Source organism: Lutra lutra, chromosome 3, assembly GCF_902655055.1.
Source record: "Lutra lutra chromosome 3, mLutLut1.2, whole genome shotgun sequence".
NCBI classification, from domain to species: domain Eukaryota; kingdom Metazoa; phylum Chordata; class Mammalia; order Carnivora; family Mustelidae; genus Lutra; species Lutra lutra.
The window spans coordinates 234955-256138 of NC_062280.1; the positions used below are offsets into that span (position 1 = coordinate 234955).

The 21184-nt window shown below is 45.1% G+C and overlaps 1 protein-coding gene across 2 annotated transcripts in view; it reads right to left on the minus strand.

Annotated features, from left to right (window-relative positions):
* The window catches only part of ZSWIM2 (zinc finger SWIM-type containing 2), a 33572-nt gene extending 26008 nt beyond the window's left edge, over nt 1–7564 (minus strand). Inside the window, exons 1-3 of one of the 2 annotated variants that reach the window (XM_047722558.1) lie at nt 7281–7564; nt 5523–5599; nt 3315–3355 (exon numbers count right to left, since the gene is read on the minus strand). In XM_047722558.1, coding sequence (XP_047578514.1) covers nt 3315–3355; nt 5523–5599; nt 7281–7499 — 337 coding nt within the window. In that variant the 5' untranslated portion in view covers nt 7500–7564. Of the gene's footprint in view, nt 1–3314; nt 3747–5522; nt 5600–7136; nt 7156–7280 lie in introns of those variants that run through there. The other variant, XM_047722559.1, reaches the window with a different exon arrangement.
* Between the last annotated feature and the right edge of the window lie 13620 nt (nt 7565–21184).

Here is a 21184-nt window from a genome sequence, read left to right on the forward strand (position 1 = left end):
TAGGCCAAAGATACAATTGGAAGAGAAAATGTCATGTACCAAGAATATAACAAGTAGTTAGAAATAAATTAAATGACTAACAATAGAAGAATGTTAACTAAATTCTGATATACCATATTCAGTGAAATAATGTTAGCCATCAATGACTTTAATTACAGAGATTACATGGCATTGAAAATGTTTATTAAGTAACAGTGTGTGATGAAGGCAGAAGACAGAATTCCCATGGAGTATTAGGCAGACATAAATACAAACTCAAAAAGGAAGTAAGAAAGCATAAAAGGGTTTTAGAATTACAAAAAATTTCCTTAAATGTGGTTCTTATTTTATCTGTACATATTTAATTAAAAAAGGAACAGATGACATTTACTAGAAAAAAGAAAAAGAGAAAAGGGAGGAGAAGAGAAGAGCTCAAAAAGTCTGGTTTACACTTTGCATCTGTCTGCTGTTAGCACTGAAACTTTTAGAATCTCCATTATAAAAGAAGAGGGGAGGTGAATAAACTAAGTTTCTCTAATGCCAACATTTACAAAATGAAGAGAAGGATAAATTTCGACTCTTAGTTATTTGTCCCTCAGTCCCTGTTAAAAAGTAAACTATCAAAGGAAAAAATAGAACTATTAGGTGATAAACACAGGTTTGGCCTGATAGAAAAAACTGGTATCTTTATTATAAAATTCCTGGGTAATTATCTTTGTAAATCTTCAAAAAAAGTCTCATGTTTTTGATATGCAGGACTAGCATACAAATAATTATTTCCTGATATGTTTTAGAAGAATCTAGGAATGATATTCAAAACACTCTTCCCCCATTACTCCTAACCATCTCCTCCATTAGTACATACTTTATATAATCTTAATAAATATTTATAGTCTCCTTTAAGTTATTTTAATTTTCATATATGTTTGCTCTAGCTTTCATTTAAATTATAAATTTTGTTGATGTGCAAATAGGATTTTCTCAATGTTGATTAAAACTTCTTTTAAATATAAAAGATATGCAAGATCTTTTAGTAGGAAGTATCCATTTTTCAAAATTAATGTATAGGGTTAAACATTTAAAGAATTCCCTATTGTAGACCAATATTTATAAAAAGAACAAAACATGGTTTCTGTCTTCAAGACATACAAAGGATAACACAATATAAGTATTACACTGGTCCATATGAAATCGCTATTTTTGTAAATGAAAAAATCCATAAATGTTAGTGTTCATATGTTTTGATTTATAAAAAGTACCTAGCAGAGGCTCCTGGCTAATACACAGCACGATAACTCCTTGCCAAGGTCAGTGGTGTAGAGCTGCACCGTCTAATAGCGTAGCCAGCCATTAGCCACATGTGGCTACTGAGCACTTGAAATGTAGTTCATGTGACTGAAAAACTAAATTTCTAATTCTGTTTCATTTAAATTTAAGTTGAAAACTGCTAATTGATAGTTACTAAAAAGTTTGTAAGTATGTTTGTAACAATTCAGGTATCACATGAATCTTTTCTCCAACTGACTACTTTTTGAAATCTAAATGCAGATAAATTATTTCGGATGAAAACATAGATCTGAGATGAGATGCTCTGTATGTATAAAATACACACTAGACTTTGAGGACAGTATAAAAAATCGCATAATTCTTACACTTATGTTGATATGACAATATTTTGATGCATTGGATTAAATTAACATATTAAAATTAATTTTCCCTGTTTCTTCTTATTTTTTGTAGTACAGCTACTAGAAAATTACACATGTGGTTTACATCCCGTTTCTGCTGGACAGCACTGGCACAGAAGCTCGTGAAAATGATATGTCAAACAGTAGGGAGATGAAATAAGACTGGAAGAGGACGTGAACATTTGACTTCAGGTGGATATAGATCGAAGAAATAGAAAAGAAAACAATAGTATGATATCACAGAAACTAATCATTGTGTATGAAGGGATTGGAGAGAAGACGAAGTAGAGAATTAAGTCTCCAATGTGAAGGAGGCAGCAGCAAAGTGCGGGCAATGAAAAGGGGCTACGAGGAATGCGACGCTGGGCTCGAGAGGATGGACAAACGTGCAGACGGAGAGACAGAACACCGCTGAGAAGAAGGGAGGATGGCATGTAAGCAGGATTTAAGAGTGATAGAGATATGAGGGAAGAAATTAAGAGAGGAAAGATCAGGAGAACCCATGGTTTCTAGTTTTGGAGACTAAAGAGAGAAAGCTAACATATGAGGTAGGGAATAAAGACGGGAGCACAAATGGGGAGAAATTTGAAATTTAAAATGCCTGTGGGTCTTGCAAAACTGAGGTGCCCTGAAGTCAGCTGGAGATACTGCTTTGTTGAGAAGATGTTGAAATCACTACTAGAGAGGTAACAGCAGCCATAGAAAATGGGGCACATTTCTAAAAGAATGTGTAAAGTGGGAGAAGAGTACAAAAGAAAAATGCACATGAAACAGTAATATTAATTTATTATCTAGTACAACTTTTAAATGTTTATTATAATTGTACTTATATGATAGTTGGGAGGAATTAAACTTGGCTAAGTAAAACCAATACTCTTAGAACTAAAAAACCGAAAACTGATTATTACTTTCTTTATTATCACTATAAACATTCACTAATAAATCTTAAAATGTTATTGCAATTCTTAGGTGGATCTATGATAGGCCAAATAACCACATGACTACAGGAGCAAGTCCCTAACAGCAACATCTTTTTTTATAAAGTCTACAAATCGAAATGACCTGTAACAAAATTATTTTTCCTTCTCTTTTAATTCTGAGGACTCCAGAACTTAAAGTTATACAACTATATACTAGACTCTAAACTCAATTTCAGTACTGACATAAAACTATTTTATTCTTAAAAATATATATTTATAGATTTTTAAATATATATATATATATATATATATATTTGCATACAAATCTCAGTCAGTAGACCTTTTTAATGAAATCATGTACCATGTCAATTGTCTATTGATGGGATCTAAAAATTACATTTCTTATTTTTCCTGTAATTAAAATAATTTTAAATACAGAAATCACTGTAAATCTTTGCTTAGAACACACGAGGGAATATTGCCCTCAGAAAACTGACCATTGTTTCACCCCTTTTTAAATAAAATGCCACTGAATTTGCAATGACATATAAAGTTACACTTTTTAATTAAGGAAGAAAAATGTTCAACTGTCTTAAATGTAACAAACGGAGCTACAGCTAGTTGTCAGACTGTCTAGGAAAATAATTTTTTAAATTTAGACTATGCCCAAATAAAAAATCATCAAAATTGTTAACTTCAAAAAATAAAAGAAAAAAACACAACTTACATTCATGAGTCCTTGGAAGTTTGAATTTTTTCAACAAGACCCTAATATTCACAGACAGAAAACCAAAATAAAACATTTATTTCTGACACAACTGAAAAATAAACATTTTGTTCTAATCTTAAGACAGGAATAGCATTATAAAATTTATAAATAAACTTAATACTCATCAGTTTTCTGTTATAATAGTAGTTAAATATGTTAACTATACTGAGATTAAAAAAAAACTCATGCAAAAGATAGTAAATACATGTTTTACAGTCAGCATATGTGAAAAAAGTATGATAAATGAAAATAAAAAACATTTATAAAAGAGATTTGTCAGAGGGAGTCCACGCATTTCTTCAGGACATGTGGTTGCTCACAGAGACAGGTCAGTGAGGGACTGAGGTATTCTTAGTACTTCCTTTAAGCTGCTCTATAAGTTGCTTACTCCTGAAAATGGAATAATTTTCTGAAGCATACCAAATGACTGTTTTCCTCCATATATGACTTTAATGTATGACAATAAAAATACTTCAAATATCACCAATTAAAATGGAATATGGCTTTTTTAAAAAGTGAGAAATACATATGAAATTCTTACATAGATATATTAAACACACTCTGTATATTAAATACTTGAATCATATTTCCATTTAGTTTGGTATATTTTTATTATATATATATATATATATATATATTTTATTTATTTTTAAAGATTTTATTTATTTGACAGACAGAGATCACAAGCAGGCAGAGAGGCAGGTAGAGAGAGAGGGGGAAGCAGGCTCCTCACCGAGCAGAGAGTCCGTTGTGGGGCTTGATCCCAGGACCCTGAGATCATGACCTGAGCCAAAGGCAGAGGCTTTAACCCACTGAGCCACCCAGGCGCCCCTGGTATATATATTTTTAAAAAATGAGTTACATTACCTAAAAATGAGAACAGAAAGCCCTTGCCCTGAGGAAGCTAGCACTAAAAACAGAAAAAATGAAAAAAACCTATTTTAATAAATGTAATTTATTATTTTTAATAATAAAACCAAACTACAAGTTTTGAAAGGACCATATTTTATATCTTCCATGCTAACTACAGCAAATTGTGTTAGCAATGCTGAATAAAAATTGATCAAAAGGAAACAACAAAAACTTGGTAAGTAAAAGCATTGGAAATGACAGATATGCATTGTTTTTTTTTTTTTTAACTTATAAAGCATTCAAAATGTGAGATACAAACTCTTTGCTTAATTTTTTATTTGTTTTACTCTCAAATATCAAACTTTCTATAATAGCATAATTTATGATTTTTTGTATATAGATGAGTAAAATAAAATGAGTTGAAAGAATGAAAAAAAAAATGGAAAGAATGGAAAGAATTCCAAACTATTTCTAACCACTAAATGGAAAGTGCTTTTTTTTAATTTCCATTTCTGGGATTCCCCTACAAACAGGTTCTGATATTAGAGGAAAAATTTCAGATTTGTTGGAAGTAATCTTCAGTGGAGTCCTACTATCTTCAAAGATTCATAGTAACATGTGTATTGAAAACAAAAATAACAGATTAAAAGTATATCATAATGAAGAAAATTATAATTAATTTCCTTTTTTTAAAGATTTTTATTTATTTATTTGACAGACAAAGATCACAAGTAGGCAGAGAGGCAGGCAGAGAGAGAGGAGGAAGCAGGCTCCACACTGAGCAGAGAGCCCGATGCGGGGCTCGAAACCAGGACCCCGGGATCCTGACCTAAGCCGAAGGCAGAGGCTTTAACCCACTGAGCCACCCAGGTGCCCCTATAATTAATTTCTTATTAAATAATTTGTACTGTATTTACAAAGAAAACAATGCATCATTAGAAAGAATAAAAATAAATTGTATTTGGAGGTTTGTTTTTAACTGACAGCAAATAGAAATTCTGTAGTGAGAACATAATTATCATTAGTGATGGGAATCAGGGAGGTTTTTCTTTTTCTTCATAGTTAGATTTCACATTTGTACACAATGAGACCCTAGGAAGGGACTTTTTTCTTACTAAAAACATTTAACATTTAAAACTTGTGGAGGTGGTAGGGTGTTTCTCAAGTTAAACCTTACTTCATTTTCAGAGTGAAATAAAATACCGCACAACACACGGCAACACTGTAGCCATGTTACTGTCACCCCCTCCCAGGACCGACTCCCTCGTCCTGCGGCACCTGCGGTTAGAACAGGTGCATCTCGCACTCACCCACCAGCAGATGTGCTTGCAGAGCTCCCCGCCCTCCAGAAACGTGGCGCAGTTGCAGACGTGAGGATTCCCTAAAAACACCTTTAAAAGAAAATGCATCCTTTAGGAGAAACCCTCGGTTAATTTTTGGAGCCAGAATAAAATTAATCTAATGGGTCAAAGGCGCGAGCGGGATTTCGGGAGCCGCTCAACCCCGGGCCTCCGCGCTCTTGGTCTCAACAGTCCGCGTTGCCGGTCGGGACTCGGGGACCCACACCCGGGCCGCCGACGGGAAATTTCTCCCGGAAAAGTCCGCTGTGTCCTGCCGTGGACCGGCCCACGCTGGGTTTCTACTGTTTGGTGCGTCTACACCCGCATCACATCTTACGGAGAAGACGGGTTCACCGAGTCTGCCCCGGACGGAGACGGATGCATGACAGGGTTGTCAGAGACGAAGCGACGGAAGGGACAGGAGGGACAGAGGGGACAGATGGTGTCTGAAGGGGCCGGTGACTCGCACTCGGTCCGGAAAGCACGGGACACGGAACGCGCGCTTCCCAAGTCGGCCCTGAGGGTGGGGCGGCGGCGCTGCGAGCAGCCGGAGTGGGGGACGCGGACACGGACGGGGACACGGTCGCGGACACGACACGGACACGGACAGGGACACGGATGCGGACATGGACGGGGACACGGTCAAGGACACGGTCGCGGATACGGACACGGACGGGGACACGGTCACAGACACGACACAGACACGGACGGGGACATGGACGGAGACACGGTCAAGGACACGGTCGCGGATACGGACACGGACGGGGACACGGACAAGGACAGGGACACCGTCACAGACACAGTTGCCGATGGCGACATGGATACGGACACGGAAGCGGACACAACACGGAGGACGCGGACACAACACGGACGCGGACACGGACGGGGACACGGACGCGGACATGGCGCAGATGCGGACTCGGTCAGGACGTGGACATGACACGGACACGGTCACGGACACGGAGGCGGACACGACACGGACGCAGACACCACACGGTCACGGACACGGAGGCGGACACGACACGGACGCAGACACCACACGGTCACGGACACGACGCGGACACGACACGGACACGGTCACGGACGCGGACACGGTCATGGACGCAGACATGACACGGACGCGGACACGACACGGACACGGTCACGGACGCGGACACGGTCATGGACGCAGACATGACACGGACGCGGACACGACATGGACGTGGACACGACACAGTCACGGACACGGTCACAGACACGGACGCGGACACGGTCACATACGCGGACACGACACGGACACGATGCGGTCACGGACGCGGACGCGGACATGACACGCCGTCTTCACGGCAAACCGAGCGCACCGGGCGCGGCCGTGCGAGCGCGCGTGAGCGGGTCTTCCCGGAGCCGAGCGGCCGCCTAGTGCGGACAGTCCGGGTCATTGCGGTCCGCGTCACGGGTGCGGGCAGGTCGTGGGTCTCCCAGTCACGGCGCCGGGACCCCCGGGAGCCCCAGGACCGCAGCCTGCCGTGCGGACCCCGCGTCTCGTCCCCGCGCTCTCGAGCTGGAGACCTGCCCGGCCGCGGTTCCGACGCGCAGGACAGAGCTTCACCCGCGGGCGCCGCGTCCCGGCCGGAGCTCGTGCGGGGGCGTGCGGGGGCGTGCGGAGGCGGCCCGGGACTGCGGGGGCGGCCCGGGGGGAGCAGGCGGGACGCGGGGGGTAGCGGGACGCGGGGCTCAGGCGGGGCGCGCTCACTCGGAAGTCCCCGCCGTCCGGCGCGTCCTCCCGCAGCAGGAAGCCGGTGGGGCCGGTCTCCCGCAGCAGGTACATGCGGCTGCTCAGCGCCTGATCCTGCTGCCCGCGCAGGCGCTCGTTCACGTGTCTCCGCCTTCCGGGGGCTCCGGGGCCTCGGCGCGGCATCCCGCCCTGCTGCGGCCGAAGGCGGCCCCTCTCCGCGGCGCCCGCGGTCTCCATAGCACCCGCGGGCGCTGGTCGCCTGGGTGACGGCGGCGGTTCCTGGGGTCCGGGCGCGCCTGGCGCCAAGCTCGGGCTGGCCCCGCCCCTGCGAACCCCGCTCCGGTCCCACCCTCCGGCCCCTCCCCCGCCCCACCCACCGCGGAGCACCGGCCCCCCCCCCGCCCGACAGGCGGAACCAAGGCCCGGAAGCCACCGGCGCCGCGTCCCTGCCTCGCGGCCCTTCCGCTCTCCGCGCGGGCCAGGCCGCCGACTTCCCGCGGGCGCCGCCATCCGGGCTCCGCGCGCTGCTGGGATCTGGGGGGCCGGTGGTGTCCACCCGGGAGCCCGCGGGCAGCTGTCGGGGCCCCGCGTCATCCCGGCGCTTCCCAGGGGCTCCGGGTGCGCGGAGGCCGCGCACGCCCCGGGGGAGGCTGGAGGACGCCCCCGACGGCACCCGGAGCCCTGCGTCGGACCCGTTGGCCGAGTTCAGGGCCGCATCTCCGTGCTGAGTCCCGGGTAGGGGTGGGGGCCGTGTGGCCCGCGGGGTCCGCTGACACGGTCCTCCGAGTCCGCACCCGCCGCGCGGACGGGACTCTCGGAGACGCGCCGCCGGGCTCCGCCTGTGCGACTGTCGCTGCGCCGGCTCGGGGACGCCGGGACCGGGACGCGGACAGGCCGTGGCCCCGCAGCGTGAGGACGGGCGGGCGGGCCCGGTGCGCGGGTCGCCTGTGGGAGCCGCGACGGGGGCGACGAGGGGCCGCCGGCGCATGTGACAGGGACGGACACACGGACACACGCTCGGTCCTGCGTCCCGGTCCACCCTTGGGCGTTTCAGGACGACATTCCCGGCCCGGACGGCGCGGACCCGGAGCCGAAGTGGAAGGCACTGCGCCGGGGAAAGTCCCCGAAGCCGCAGGACCGCGGAAACGGACCCCGCTCGGTCCGTGCGCTCCCGCACCTGCAGAACCGCGCCCGCACGTGCAGAACCGCGCCTGCAGAACCGCGCCTGCGCCTGCAGAACCGCGCCCGCACGTGGAGAACCGCTCCCGCGCCTGCAGAACCGCTCCCGCACGTGCAGAACCGCTCCCGCGCCTGCAGAACCGCTCCCACGCCTGCAGAACCGCGCCCGCACCTGCAGAACCGCGCCTGCAGAACCGCGCCCGCGCCTGCAGAACCGCTCCCGGGCCTGCACAACCGCGCCCGCGCCTGCAGAACCGCGCCCGCACGTGCAGAACCGCGCCCGCGCCTGCAGAACCGCTCCCGCACGTGCAGAACCGCTCCCGCGCCTGCACAACCGCTCCCGCGCCTGCAGAAGCGCGCCTGCGCCTGCACAACCGCGCCTGCACGTGCAGAACCGCGCCTGCAGAACCGCTCCTGCGCCTGCAGAACCGCGCCCGCATGTGCAGAACCGCGCCTGCGCCTGCAGAACCGCTCCCGCGCCTGCACAACCGTGCCCGCGCCTGCACAACCGCTCCCGCGCCTGCACAACCGCGCCCGCGCCTGCACAACCGCTCCCGCGCCTGCAGAACAGCGCCCGCGCCTGCACAACCGCTCCCGCGCCTGCAGAACCGCTCCCGCGCCTGCAGAACCGCTCCTGCACGTGCAGAACCGCGCCCGCGCCTGCAGAACCGCGCCCGCACGTGCAGAACCGCGCCCGCGCCTGCAGAACCACGCCCGCACGTGCAGAACCGCGCCCGCGCCTTCAGAACCGCTCCCGCGCCTGCAGAACCGATCCCGCGCCTGCAGAACCGCTCCCGCACGTGCAGAACCACTCCCGCGCCTGAAGAACCGCTCCCGCGCCTGCAGAACCACGCCCACTGATCCCGCGCCTGCAGAACCACGCCCGCACGTGCAGAACCGCGCCCGCGCCTTCAGAACCGCTCCCGCGCCTGCAGAACCGATCCCGCGCCTGCAGAACCGCTCCCGCACGTGCAGAACCACTCCCGCGCCTGAAGAACCGCTCCCGCGCCTGCAGAACCACGCCCACTGATCCCGCGCCTGCAGAACCGCTCCCGCACGTGCAGAACCGCTCCCGCGCCTGCAGAACCGCTCCCGCGCCTGCAGAACCGCTCCCGCACGTGCAGAACCGCTCCCGCGCCTGCAGAACCGCGCCCGCGCCTGCAGAACCGCTCCCGCGCCTGCAGAACCGCTCCCGCACGTGCAGAACCGCTCCCGCGCCTGCAGAACCACGCCCGCGCCTGCAGAACCGCTCCCGCACGTGCAGAACCGCTCCCGCGCCTGCAGAACCACGCCCGCACGTGCAGAACCGCGCCCGCGCCTGCAGAACCGCTCCCGCGCCTGCAGAACCACGCCCGCACGTGCAGAACCGCTCCCGCGCCTGCAGAACCACGCCCGCGCCTGCAGAACCGCTCCCGCGCCTGCAGAACCGCTCCCGCACGTGCAGAACCGCTCCCGCGCCTGCAGAACCGCGCTCGGCTCGACGGGACGCGCGGGGTTCAGAGGGCGGTTCGCTCCGCGTACCTTCCCTCCCCCCGTGCCACACACGCAAAATGCGCGTCTCGCGGAATCCACGTGACGTGACGATGACGTGACATGACGCGGGGATTTAAGAATGACCTCGACGAGGAGCTTGTGAACATCAAATAACTGTTTAAAATGTCATGTTTTGCTTATTGTCATTAGATGACGCTCGCTTCGTGTGCGGGTGAGAAACATCATTTTCAGAAGGTCCCGTGTGAGTCGCGAGTCTTCGCTAAGCGAAATGTGGGTTCCTGAACCCCGTTTGGGTGATGAAAGCAGCATATTCACACTTTCCGGGAAGTTAAAAGAGCTCAGATTGTTGGAACTTCCGTCTAGACGGAAGACATTGGTGTCCACACCCGTCAGTGAAGACTTCAGAACATGTTCATAGCCAGGTGACTCTCCCATCTGTCCGCTTCCTCTCTTAAGACTGCGGGGCGAAAGTACCATTTGCAAGTACTAAATGGGGGCATTGAATTTCTCCCTCAAGTCTGCTGGGCTCCCGAGTCGCGTTTTGCAGCACATGGTCCCAGATGACGGAAGTGCTTAGTAGCCGAAGTGAATCATTGATAAGCTTTGAGTTTTGTGAATTAAGTTTTAGTCCTTTTGGCAACACAATTTAGCCAAAGAAGACAGGAATTAATAAATGTTATCCATCAATCAATCTTAACAATATAGGTTAAGATAGAAAACGTTGGGCCTAGAGTGTTGGGCCCTGGGATTGTGGACGAGAACGGCCCTGGGGGTGGGAAGAAGACGAACAGAATTCAGCGCAAGAAGTCAGCTGCTAATCTCAACATGGGCCTGTTCATGCAGGGGTGAGGGCGGGAGTATGTGGAGGGACGGACTATAACGCCGAGATGGGTTTGGGAAGGCTGAGCACACCTAGGGAAAGTGTGTGACGTCAGGATGCTTCCTTTTGGGAGAGTGTCAGAGAGGTGCGGGTTGCTGGGAAACTTCAGCTTTTGGTTTCGGTACCCCTGACACAAAGTGAGCAACACGCAGAGGTGCCAGTTGCAGACCGACAGGTAAACCAATGCTTGAGACATCCTGGTTCTCCAGAATTAAAGGCAGCAGTGGACAGAAAGAATGGGCACGAAGGCAAAACACTGGTGTCTGACTAAGGTGGTGCAGAACTCAACAATTTCAAGACAATAGAAGCAGGAGAACCGAGGACTCCAGTGGGGGGCTTCCACATGACACTTCTTTAAAAAAAAAAAAAAAATTAAAGTCAAATAGAGCGAGTCACAACTCAGTGATTACCAAGAGGGAGTAGTTCAGACTGATCACTGCAGAAGTGACCAGCAAGAATCCAGGGGACATTGTGCAGGTACAAGATCATCATCTTTTGTCATCAGACATATGGTTATGTAAGCTGCGCTTTCCTCATACGCTCATACACCTTTCTGGAGAGAAAGAGGGGATGGGTGGAAATCTGAAATGCTAAGCATTTTATCTTTACTGGTGGCTAAGGCAGACTAAACATTCTCCTCAGCTTGACTAAACTTTAGATAGGTTTCTTCCTGACTATAGGTCCCTGACCTCCCTCTTCTTAGAGAGTTTATTCTAGAAAACTTTAAATTGTACCTTTTCTCTGTGCCTTTGAGATGTAAATCCTCTCCCAGACTCTTGTTTTACAGACAGTGGTGGATTTCTGAAGGACCTGGAAACCAACTGTTTGAAAAGCAGTCATCAAGAACGAAAGGGCCCCTATCTCCCAGTCTTTGTGGCAGTGTGGAATCTAACTTTGGTGATCACCAGTAAGCAGTCACCAATGGCCCAATCACTTTGACCTACCTCCTTCCTAAAGTCCTCCAGTACTTTTCCACTAGTTGGCTGTAGGCTTCAAAACCCTCCTTTTGTTTCAGTGCGGTCGAAGTCAATCTCTCTCTTCCCAGCTGCAACCATCTTGAACAAAGTCTTCCTTGACTGTTTAATCCTGTGCAGTGCAATTTTTCTTTGGCAATAGATGCCATTCATCTAAAAAATACTAACAAATCCGACTAAACTTACAGTTCCCTATTTTTTTTCTTTCCTGTTATCAAAGGGAGTAGTAGCTAGCAAAGGGGTTTGGACCATTTACAGAGAAAACATACTTCAGTTTTTTGCACATCCAAGTGTAATATAGATAAAATTTGCAACCTACTGTGAGTGTGATTGGGACTTTTAGTTTAAGATATCACACTGAGTAGCTAATATCAGTTCTCTTCCACCTGAAAAGCCTATGAAAATAATAAAAAAGAAGTAAAAAGGTTGCAACCTCTGATACTGAAAACAACTAGAGAGGACTGAGGTAGGTAAACTACTAAGAATGACCCCAATGACCTTTGTCCTTGCATAATTCCCTCTCCTGTGAATATGTCATGTTATATGGTAAAAGAGATAAAGATATAATTAAGGTTGCTGTCAGTTGACTCTGAGTTAAATCAATGGGAGGTAATTTGGGTCACCGTGATCTAAACATACAACTCCTTTAAAAGCACAGTTTTCTCTGGCTGTTGGCAGAAAGAGAGATCTGTAACGAAGCATTGTTTTCTCACTGGCATTGAAGATGGAGGAGGCCATCTGAAAGGAAGGCTGGGGATCTCTGGAAGAAAAAAGTAGCCTCTGGCTGAGAGCCAGGAGGAAATGGGGGACTTAGACCTACAACAGTAAGGAGCCTGAATAAAAATGACACCAGAGTCTTCCTTAGAACTTTCAGATAAAAGTATCTCCTGGCTGACACTTTGACTTCAGTCCTGTACTACTCCCACCAGAAAACACAGCTGGGCCTGCCTCAACTTCTGACCTACTGAACTGTGACCTAATAATGGGTGTTGTTTTAAGTCACCATTTGTGGTAATGTTTAAAATATCAATAGAAAATGAATATATGGAGCCACTGGCAAATGGATATGGGGCCATCGGCAAATTCCACCAAACTGCTAGAAGAACAAATATGGATGGGAAGTGCTGGCCGACTGTCTCGGGGGAGTAAGTGAAGTTATGAGCATGAAACCGTTTACTCGTTGTCTGCCAGCCTTGGGTTAGTCAAGAGAATCACTCTGGCCGGTTCTAAGTATAAAGTAATTTATTATAGGATATAAGTTAGCTTGCAGAATGTTTATCAGAAATCAAACTTTGATCATATACTAAAGTGAGGCTCTCAGGAAAATTATTCATTCATACTATGAGATTTTTTGCAAGGGAAATAACTCAAGAAGCTGAGAACCAGACATCGATACCTCCACTATTGTTGCCGGAAACCAAAGAACTTCACACCTGTAATTGCTAGTTGGGCTTCATGGTCTCAAGAGCTCCACTTCTGCCTTTCAGGTCTGGGCAGACGCTAGCAATGTGTTACAATCTAGAGGCCAAAAAAAAAAACAAATTTGGGAAATATGGAAAGGTGGTTTTAAAAAAACTGGACCGGTAACAAAATGGCTAAGAGAGGGAGGTTAAAATAGTTTGGCCAGCCAAAAGGAAAAGTCAGGGAATCAGAAAGAGATTTTTGGTTTTGAAAATGATTGTCAAATAAAAAAAAAAAATTCCCACCACTGATGGACTTTACCTTCAAGTGGAGAGAGCTTATCAAATGTTAAGTATGATGAGTGAATTATAATTATTGCCATACTTAGATGTGTGGTTAATAAATTTCAGAACATTAAAGAGAATGAGAAAACTCATTTACAGAATAAAAATAAATAGGTACGAAGAGACAAAAATTAGATAAGCATCAACTTTTTAAATTTGCATTTATATTTCACTAAGTAGGACTCAAAAAACTTACCTCCCATACATGATTACTGAGTCTGGGACTAGAACCAGAAAAATCAGAGTCATTTTACTTTTATGTTTATTATTCTTTCTTGTTTAATTTTATGTTTAAATTATTCCTATTGGTCAACACCTCTCCTTTTATGATATAACTTCTCTGTTTTCTTTATTCAGTTGATTCATCCCTTGATTGGTTTGAATAATTTCTTGAATACTTTTTGCAGGAAGAGAACGTGAGTTATATACCTTATGTAATCTTGAATAACCTAAATTGTCCTAAAACAGCTTTCACAGGTGTATCACAATTTGGCTCACCATAAAATACTTGGATAAAAATCTTTCTCCTCTAACCCTAAAAATATTGCTATATATTTTACAGGTGATCCATGATATAGAAGATGTAACTCTGAGGCCAGTCTAATTTTTAATTCTTTATGTATTAGTAACATTTAAAACAAATCTTTGTAATTAACACTTCCACCAGGATCATTTCATGAGTTTTCCATTTCTATGTGCTCATGAGTTTTCCAGTTATCCTCTTCTCACTGATTTTTAGTTTCATGCTTTTGTGTTCAGAGAAGATACTCGGTATGATTTCAATCTTCTTGAATTTTCTGAGACTTGTTTTGTGGCCTAACATATTCTAGAAACATGGCTTAATACCCTAGAAAACAGGCCTGACACCCTAGGAATGTGAGCTTGAGAAGAATACGTGTTACGCTGTTGTTGATGGTGTGTTCTGTATATATCGGTTAGATCCTTTGGTCTACGGTGTTGTTCAAATCTGCTGTTTCCTAACTGGTTCTCTGGATGAGTTGTCCGTTGTTGAGACTGGGGTATTAAAGTCCCCAACTATTATTGTATTATTAGCTATTTCTCCTTTTAGCTCTGTCAATTTTGACTTGTTCATTTAGGTGTTCTGATGTTGGGGGCATGAATATTTACAGTAGTTACACCTCTTTGATGTATGCACCCACTTATCATTATATAAAGACTTTTCTGTAATTGACTGAAGTCCATTTTATCTGATATAAACATAGTTACCCCTGACTTTTTTTTAATTACTATTTGCCTGAAGTGTGTTTTTCCATCTTTCACTCTCAGTTTATACATCTTTAAGGCTAATGTGAGTTTCTCTTTTATTTTTATTTTAATTTTTTTAGTAAACACAGGGCTTGAGCTCATGACCCTGACATCAAGACCTGAGCTGAGAAGAATCAGATGCTAAACTGAATGAGCCATCCGCCCCTAAAATGAGTTTCATAAAGACAGCATATTGTTGGATTTTCTCTTTATCCATTCAGCAATTCTGTATCTTTTATTTGGAAAATCTGATTTGTCTTTAATTATTGATAGGTAAGAACTTACTATTGCCATTTTGTTAATTGTTTTCTGGTTGTTGTATTTTTTTTAAGATTTTATTTATTTATTTGAGAGAGAGAAAAATCACAAGCAGGCACAGAGGCAGGCAGAGAGAGAGGGGGGAAGCGGGCTCCCTGCTGAGCAGAGAGCACGATGCGGGGCTCCATCCCAGGACCCTGAGATCATGACCTGAGAGGAAGGCAGTGGCCCAACCCACTGAGCCACCCAGGTGCCCTTTTCTGGTTGTTTTGTAGATCTGTTTTTCTCTGTTTCTTATCCTCCTGTCTTTTTGTGTGTGTTTTGGTTTCTTTTGTTATTAGTATACTTTGATTTCCTTATGGCGTTCTTTTGTGTAATAACTACAGGATTTTTTCTTGTGGTTAATAAGACCTACAGAGCATATCTTAAACTTACAGCTGCCTATTTTAAACTGGTAACTTAACTTCAATAGAATTTGTGAATTTTGTATTTTTACTTCGCTTCCCCCTCACATTTTAGGTTATTGCTGTTACAATTTATATGTTTTTATTGTATTACTAATAACAGATTTTTGTAGTTATGGTTTTGTTTGGTATTGTTAAACTAGAATTGTAATGAATTATGCATCAGAATTACCATATTGCAGAATCTAACTATGCTTATATATTTGCTAATAGATTATAGATTTATGCTACCTTTTTGAGTTTTTATGATGTTAAATAATAGAATTCTTTTACTTATCACTCGAAGAACTATCTTCAACATTTCTTATAAGGCAGAGTCTGGTGATAATGAACTCTCTCAGTATTTGTTCAAGCAAGTATTTATCTCTCATTTCTGAAGGACAGCTTTCCTAGAGTGAGAATTTTTGGTTGACAGTTATTTTCTTCCAGTATTTTGAATATGTTCTATTCTCTCCTGCCCTGAAAATTTTCTGTTGAGAAATCCACTAGTCTTATGAGGGTTTTTCTTGTACAGAGCTTTTCTCTTTGCTCTTGCTGCTCTTAAAATTCTTTCTTTGAATTTTGGCAATGTGATTACAATGTGTCCAAAGTTAGCCCTATCTGATTCAACCTATTTGAGGTCTTTTGGGCCTCAGGGCTGTGGATGTCCATTTCTCTCTCTAGGTTCAAAAAGTTTTCAGCCATTAATGATTTAAATATATCATTTCTGTCCCTTTCCCACTTATCCTGGAATTCCAATAATGCAAATATTGTTTCCTTTCATTGTGTCCCATAATTTCCACAGGGTTTCTTCACTCTTTTTATTCCTTTTTTGCTTCTCTATGTAATTTCCAATGTCCTGTCCTCCAGATAGTTGATTCTTTCTTCTTTATGTCAAATCTACTTTTTAAATTCTCTATTGAATTCTTCTGTTCCATTATTTTTTTAACTATTTTTCAACTGTAGGATTTGGGGTTTTTTTGTTTGCTTTTTACTTCCTTGCATTTCTCTTTTTGCTCATGCACTGTTTTCCTAAATTCATTCAGTTGTCTGTTTATTTTTATATATACACTGAACTTCTTTAGGAGCCTTATTCTAAATTTTTCTTCTGACAGTTCATAGATTTCCATTTTTTAAGGTCAGTTGTTGGAGCTTTATTAGTTTCCCTTGGTGGTGCCACATTTACCTGATTTATTTGTGATCCTTGATTCATCATGTTAGTGTCTGTATTTGAGTAATCAGGCTCTTCTCCCAAACTTTACAGGTTTTGACAGAGATAGTTCTTCACCAGTCGGTTCAGTTTGGGTTTCCAGGTATGTTTATTGATAACCTCCTTGAGGAGGTAGGGCCTGCTATTATGGATGTTTTGGGGTGAGACAACTGTTTGAGTTTGGAGAACATGGATGGGTTGGGTGTGCCACTGGTTCCACAGTTGGAAAGGACTGCTGGCTTGTTTGCCTTCCTAAGTGCGGCTGAAGAATGGGCTCTGGTTGCCTGGATTCTCTGGTCAGGGATACTAGATGACCCGGACTGAGGACTATATTCAGTGGTAGATCAGGCTATGAGTTGTCCTCTCTGCCTGGCAGGGCAGTAGGACAGGACCCAAGGCCTAGATAGATCATTGTTTGTGGGTCCGAATTAGGCCAGAGTATGCACTAAATTCCCTGGTCAGGTGAGGCCACTAGTTCTGCTCTGCACATAGGGGACCCCAGGGGCTGTACATTGTTCAAGCTTCCTGTGTGCTGGGTTCTGTGGTCAGACAGGCTGAAGGCTGTCTTCAGTAATGAGTGGGGCTATTAATTAGATAGATTTCATGCCCAGGTGCAGTGAGAGAAGCAGTTCTTTTTTTTTTTTTAAGATTTTATTTATTTATTTGACAGAGAGATCACAAGTAGGCAGAGAGGCAGGCAGAGAGAGAAAGAGGAGGAAGCAGGCTCCCAGCTGAGTGGAGAGTCCGATGTGGGGCTCAATCCTGGGACCCTGGGATCATGACCTGAGCTGAAGGCAGAGGCTTTAACCCACTGAGCCATCCAGGCGCCCCAAGGGAGAAGCAGTTCTATAGCTACTAAGGCTCTTTGTCGTTTTAACTCAAGCTAACCTGCACCACAAATTCCGTGATTGAACAGAGCCATCCTCTTTGTTTTGCAGACTACTGGCTCTGCCTACATGCCTTTCAGCTCCAGGAGTTTTCTCTGGCCTTTCCAGTCAGATGGGGCCGAAAGACAGTTTCCAGGGCAGGTGGAGCTCTGTCTCAGTTCCCTTGCTTGGATGGGAGGGGGAGGAGCTGCTCCAGGCTACTTAGTTTCTCAGACAGCCTCTTCTGGTGGGGTGGTAGGGAACCACCACCCTCAGCCTTGGCCATTAATCAGCCCCTGCCTACGCATAGCATGGAAATGCTCCACACCCAGTACTGGGTGATCAACTCTGCCTGTCAGTCTGTCTGCCCGTCTGCCTGGCTTGGCGGCCTCGCCTTGGCTCACGCACTGCTGGGCTGCACTGCTTCCAGGAGTTGTCACCAGCCTTTCTGGGTGGGTAGGGCTGGAAGACGCTGTCCACTTCGGGTCGCGCCGTGATTCTGCTCCTTGCCCGGGCTCTGGGGTTTGCAGAACTGCCTCTGAATCCGACGGATTAGGGTGCCCAAGCTTGGTTCTGCGGGAGAGCGCACCTCTGGTTGGGATCGGTCCTCGGGCAATGCACAGGGGACCTCAGCCAGCCAGGGTTGCGGACTGGTTGTTGCAAGCCCCGCCCCCTCTGTCACAGGCCGATTCCATTGGCTGAGCCTGTAATGCCCAGGTGTGACGTCAGAGAAGCAGCCCCCAATACAGTAGAGGACGCTAGGGGTTCCTGGGTTCCCTCTTCCCGGCAGGGCGGGGGCTGGAGTGGAGCCTGCTCCTGTGGCGCTGTACGGGCCAGAGGCGGGAGCAGTGACCCACCTGTCGCTGCTTTTCCGATCCCGCTCAAGTGATGGAGGTTGATCTCCGCGGTGCAGCGGAGCTTCGGCTTCGCCCGTGTTCCAGATTCCCTCCGTGCTGTCTTGTTTTTGAAGAGTCGGGAGCTTTATTTCTTATGAGGGTGAGCGAAGTCAGGAACAACCGATGCTACCATCTTGGTTTGTGAGAGCTTTTCATCCTACTGGACTTAAAAATTATGTCATTGGATGTTTATTTCACAATGCTTTAGAATTCTAGTTATTTTGTTATTTCTGCCAATTTTCCATAAAATTTTGTCTCTGCCACGTCTCCTTTGATTGCAGACATCACCCTTTCTTTTTATTTCTTTTTTTTTTAATAAAACCATGAGAGCATGTTTTAGTGAATTTTACCAAGCATTAAAGCAGATACTGCTATTTATACTTTCTTTTTTATTTTATTTATTTATTTTTTTAAAAGATTTTACTTACTTATTTGACAGAGAGGGAGAGATCACAAGTAGGCAGAGAGGCAGGGGGTGGCGGGGGTGGGGGGGAAGCAGGCTCCCCGCTGCGCAGAGAGCCCGATGCGGGGCTCGATCCCAGGACCCTGAGATCATGACTGAGCTGAAGGCAGAGGCTTTAACCCACTGAGCCTCCCAGATGCCCCTATACCTTTTTTAAATGCGTGTTTTCTGCCTACCTCTTGAAAGGTGTGCCTTTTTTATTGTTCTTACAGAATCTTTTCTAAGTTGACTTCTTTTTGTTCATCCTTGATAGAGGTAATTTCTTATAGTCTTAGCATTGGCCTAGAGCAGGGGACACAGATGGAGTCTTGTTTTGCTTCAATATCTACTTGGATTTGCTAGGGTCCTCCTGTTAACATTTTGGGTCAGTGGGACTGCCTGTTGTGCATTGATCTGGGAATTGCTAAGGAAGCAGCTAAGACTGTGGTCAGTACCACTGGGCACTTCACTCTGTGAGGTTTTTTGTTTTTTTTTCCCCTTGTGTTTCCTGAAACAATTTGTAGAAGCTTTACACAGTATGGCCCAAGCTTCTTTCTAAGTTTGTTCCCCATGGCATCAAAGAACCTTGATATTAAAGGAAGAAACTCCATTTAAATGCCATTAGGAATTCATTTTGTGAGCTGTCTTTGTTTCTGGTCTCCTGAAACAGCTGGTCTTGAAATCATTTTGTTCTCCCTACTGTTGCTATAGCTCACAAAGTTAGGGTTAGAGACATTGATTTTTATAGACTAGTTCTTTGGTTAGCAGTATAGTCTACATGCTGTATCTCCTTGGTTCCTCTGGTACAGTTCTCTGCAAATAGTGCAGATCAGTGTTCCAGATTTTCTTTTACTGTTTTGCATTTATTTAATCTTTAGCTATAAAGGAGTCAAAAAGTGTCAGATACCTTTGTTTTAGTTGCTAACTGCATCTGGCAGTGAATCTAAGGACAGGTTCTCAGAACACTAAGAAGGAATACTTTTTAAAGGCACACATGTGGACAGGTGTCACCTTGATCTGTGTCCGTCTGGAGGGCTTGATGCATTAGAGAGGCAGACTGGCTCCTTATTCCAGCTGTCCAAAAATGAAGTGGGTCTTTTATTATGTTTGAAGATTCCCATCACAGAAAACAATTAAAAGCATACTGAATTGGCATATTCTGGGAATACTGCGGAAGGTTTTCTTGCAGAAGTGAAAGATTATCCTAAAGAATCTCTAAGGGACATTTTTGCTTTCTTAGAGTCTATAATTATCTGATGAATGTTGTCTTAAAGCTTATTTGAACTAGTTTCTTCTCACTGTTCACTTGCTTGTAGAAGCCATGTCTAACTTAAGATTTATTATACAATTTTCAGTGGCATTCATGAATCTTTCCTATAAATATGAGAATGGAAATATTACCTTAGTTGTCATTCTAAAAGAAAACCAACATGAAAACATTTTGAGAGCTCTCTAAACATATCCATAACTTTGAATATTTGATGTACAAATATAAGTAAATAATTCATGGGAGAATATTTTTGGGAACCTCATGGGCTGTAATATTACCAGATTAAATATTTGACATTAGGGTCTATGTAAAAAATAATAATAATATTTTAAGAGTGTCTTTTTTGTCTTGTTTCATTCTTGACTTGGAAAATACGTTCAGTCTGTATCTTTTCTTTACCCTCCAGGTGGTACTTTTTGTGATGTCATTTTGGCACTATTCTTAACTGTATAACAGGAACTGAATTCAACTGATCTATAATTTGAATATATTATTGGAAATTGCCTTTGTAACAAATGAAAATACTTAACATTCTTAGAGTAAAGCTATAAGAATATTATAAATAGAAAAATATTACATTTCTAAGCAGAATGAATGAAAATGTGTGTGTGTGTGTGTGTGTGTGTGTGTGTGTGTGTGTTTTCATAGTCAGGAAAAAAAAAAGGTACTTTGACCTAACCCATGTGGAAAACCTCAGTGTGAGATGGTGCCCGGAAGCAAACAATCTGAGAATACTGTCCCCTCTTTTGATGCCACAAAAGTAGTTTCCTGAACTTCACTGTATAGTTTTAGATATCTTTAGGCAATATTGGCATAAGTAAGTAAGGCAAAAAAAAAAGGGGGGGGGGGTTTACTGCACATCCATGTCTGGCCCCCAGTGATTCTCCTGTTTAGAGTATCCAGTGAATGGAGGGCAGCATGCATCACTGTACCCTGTTTAGAGCTCTCTGGACAGAAGTGGACAGTGCATTCAACAAGGGTGCATAGACAAGTCTGACT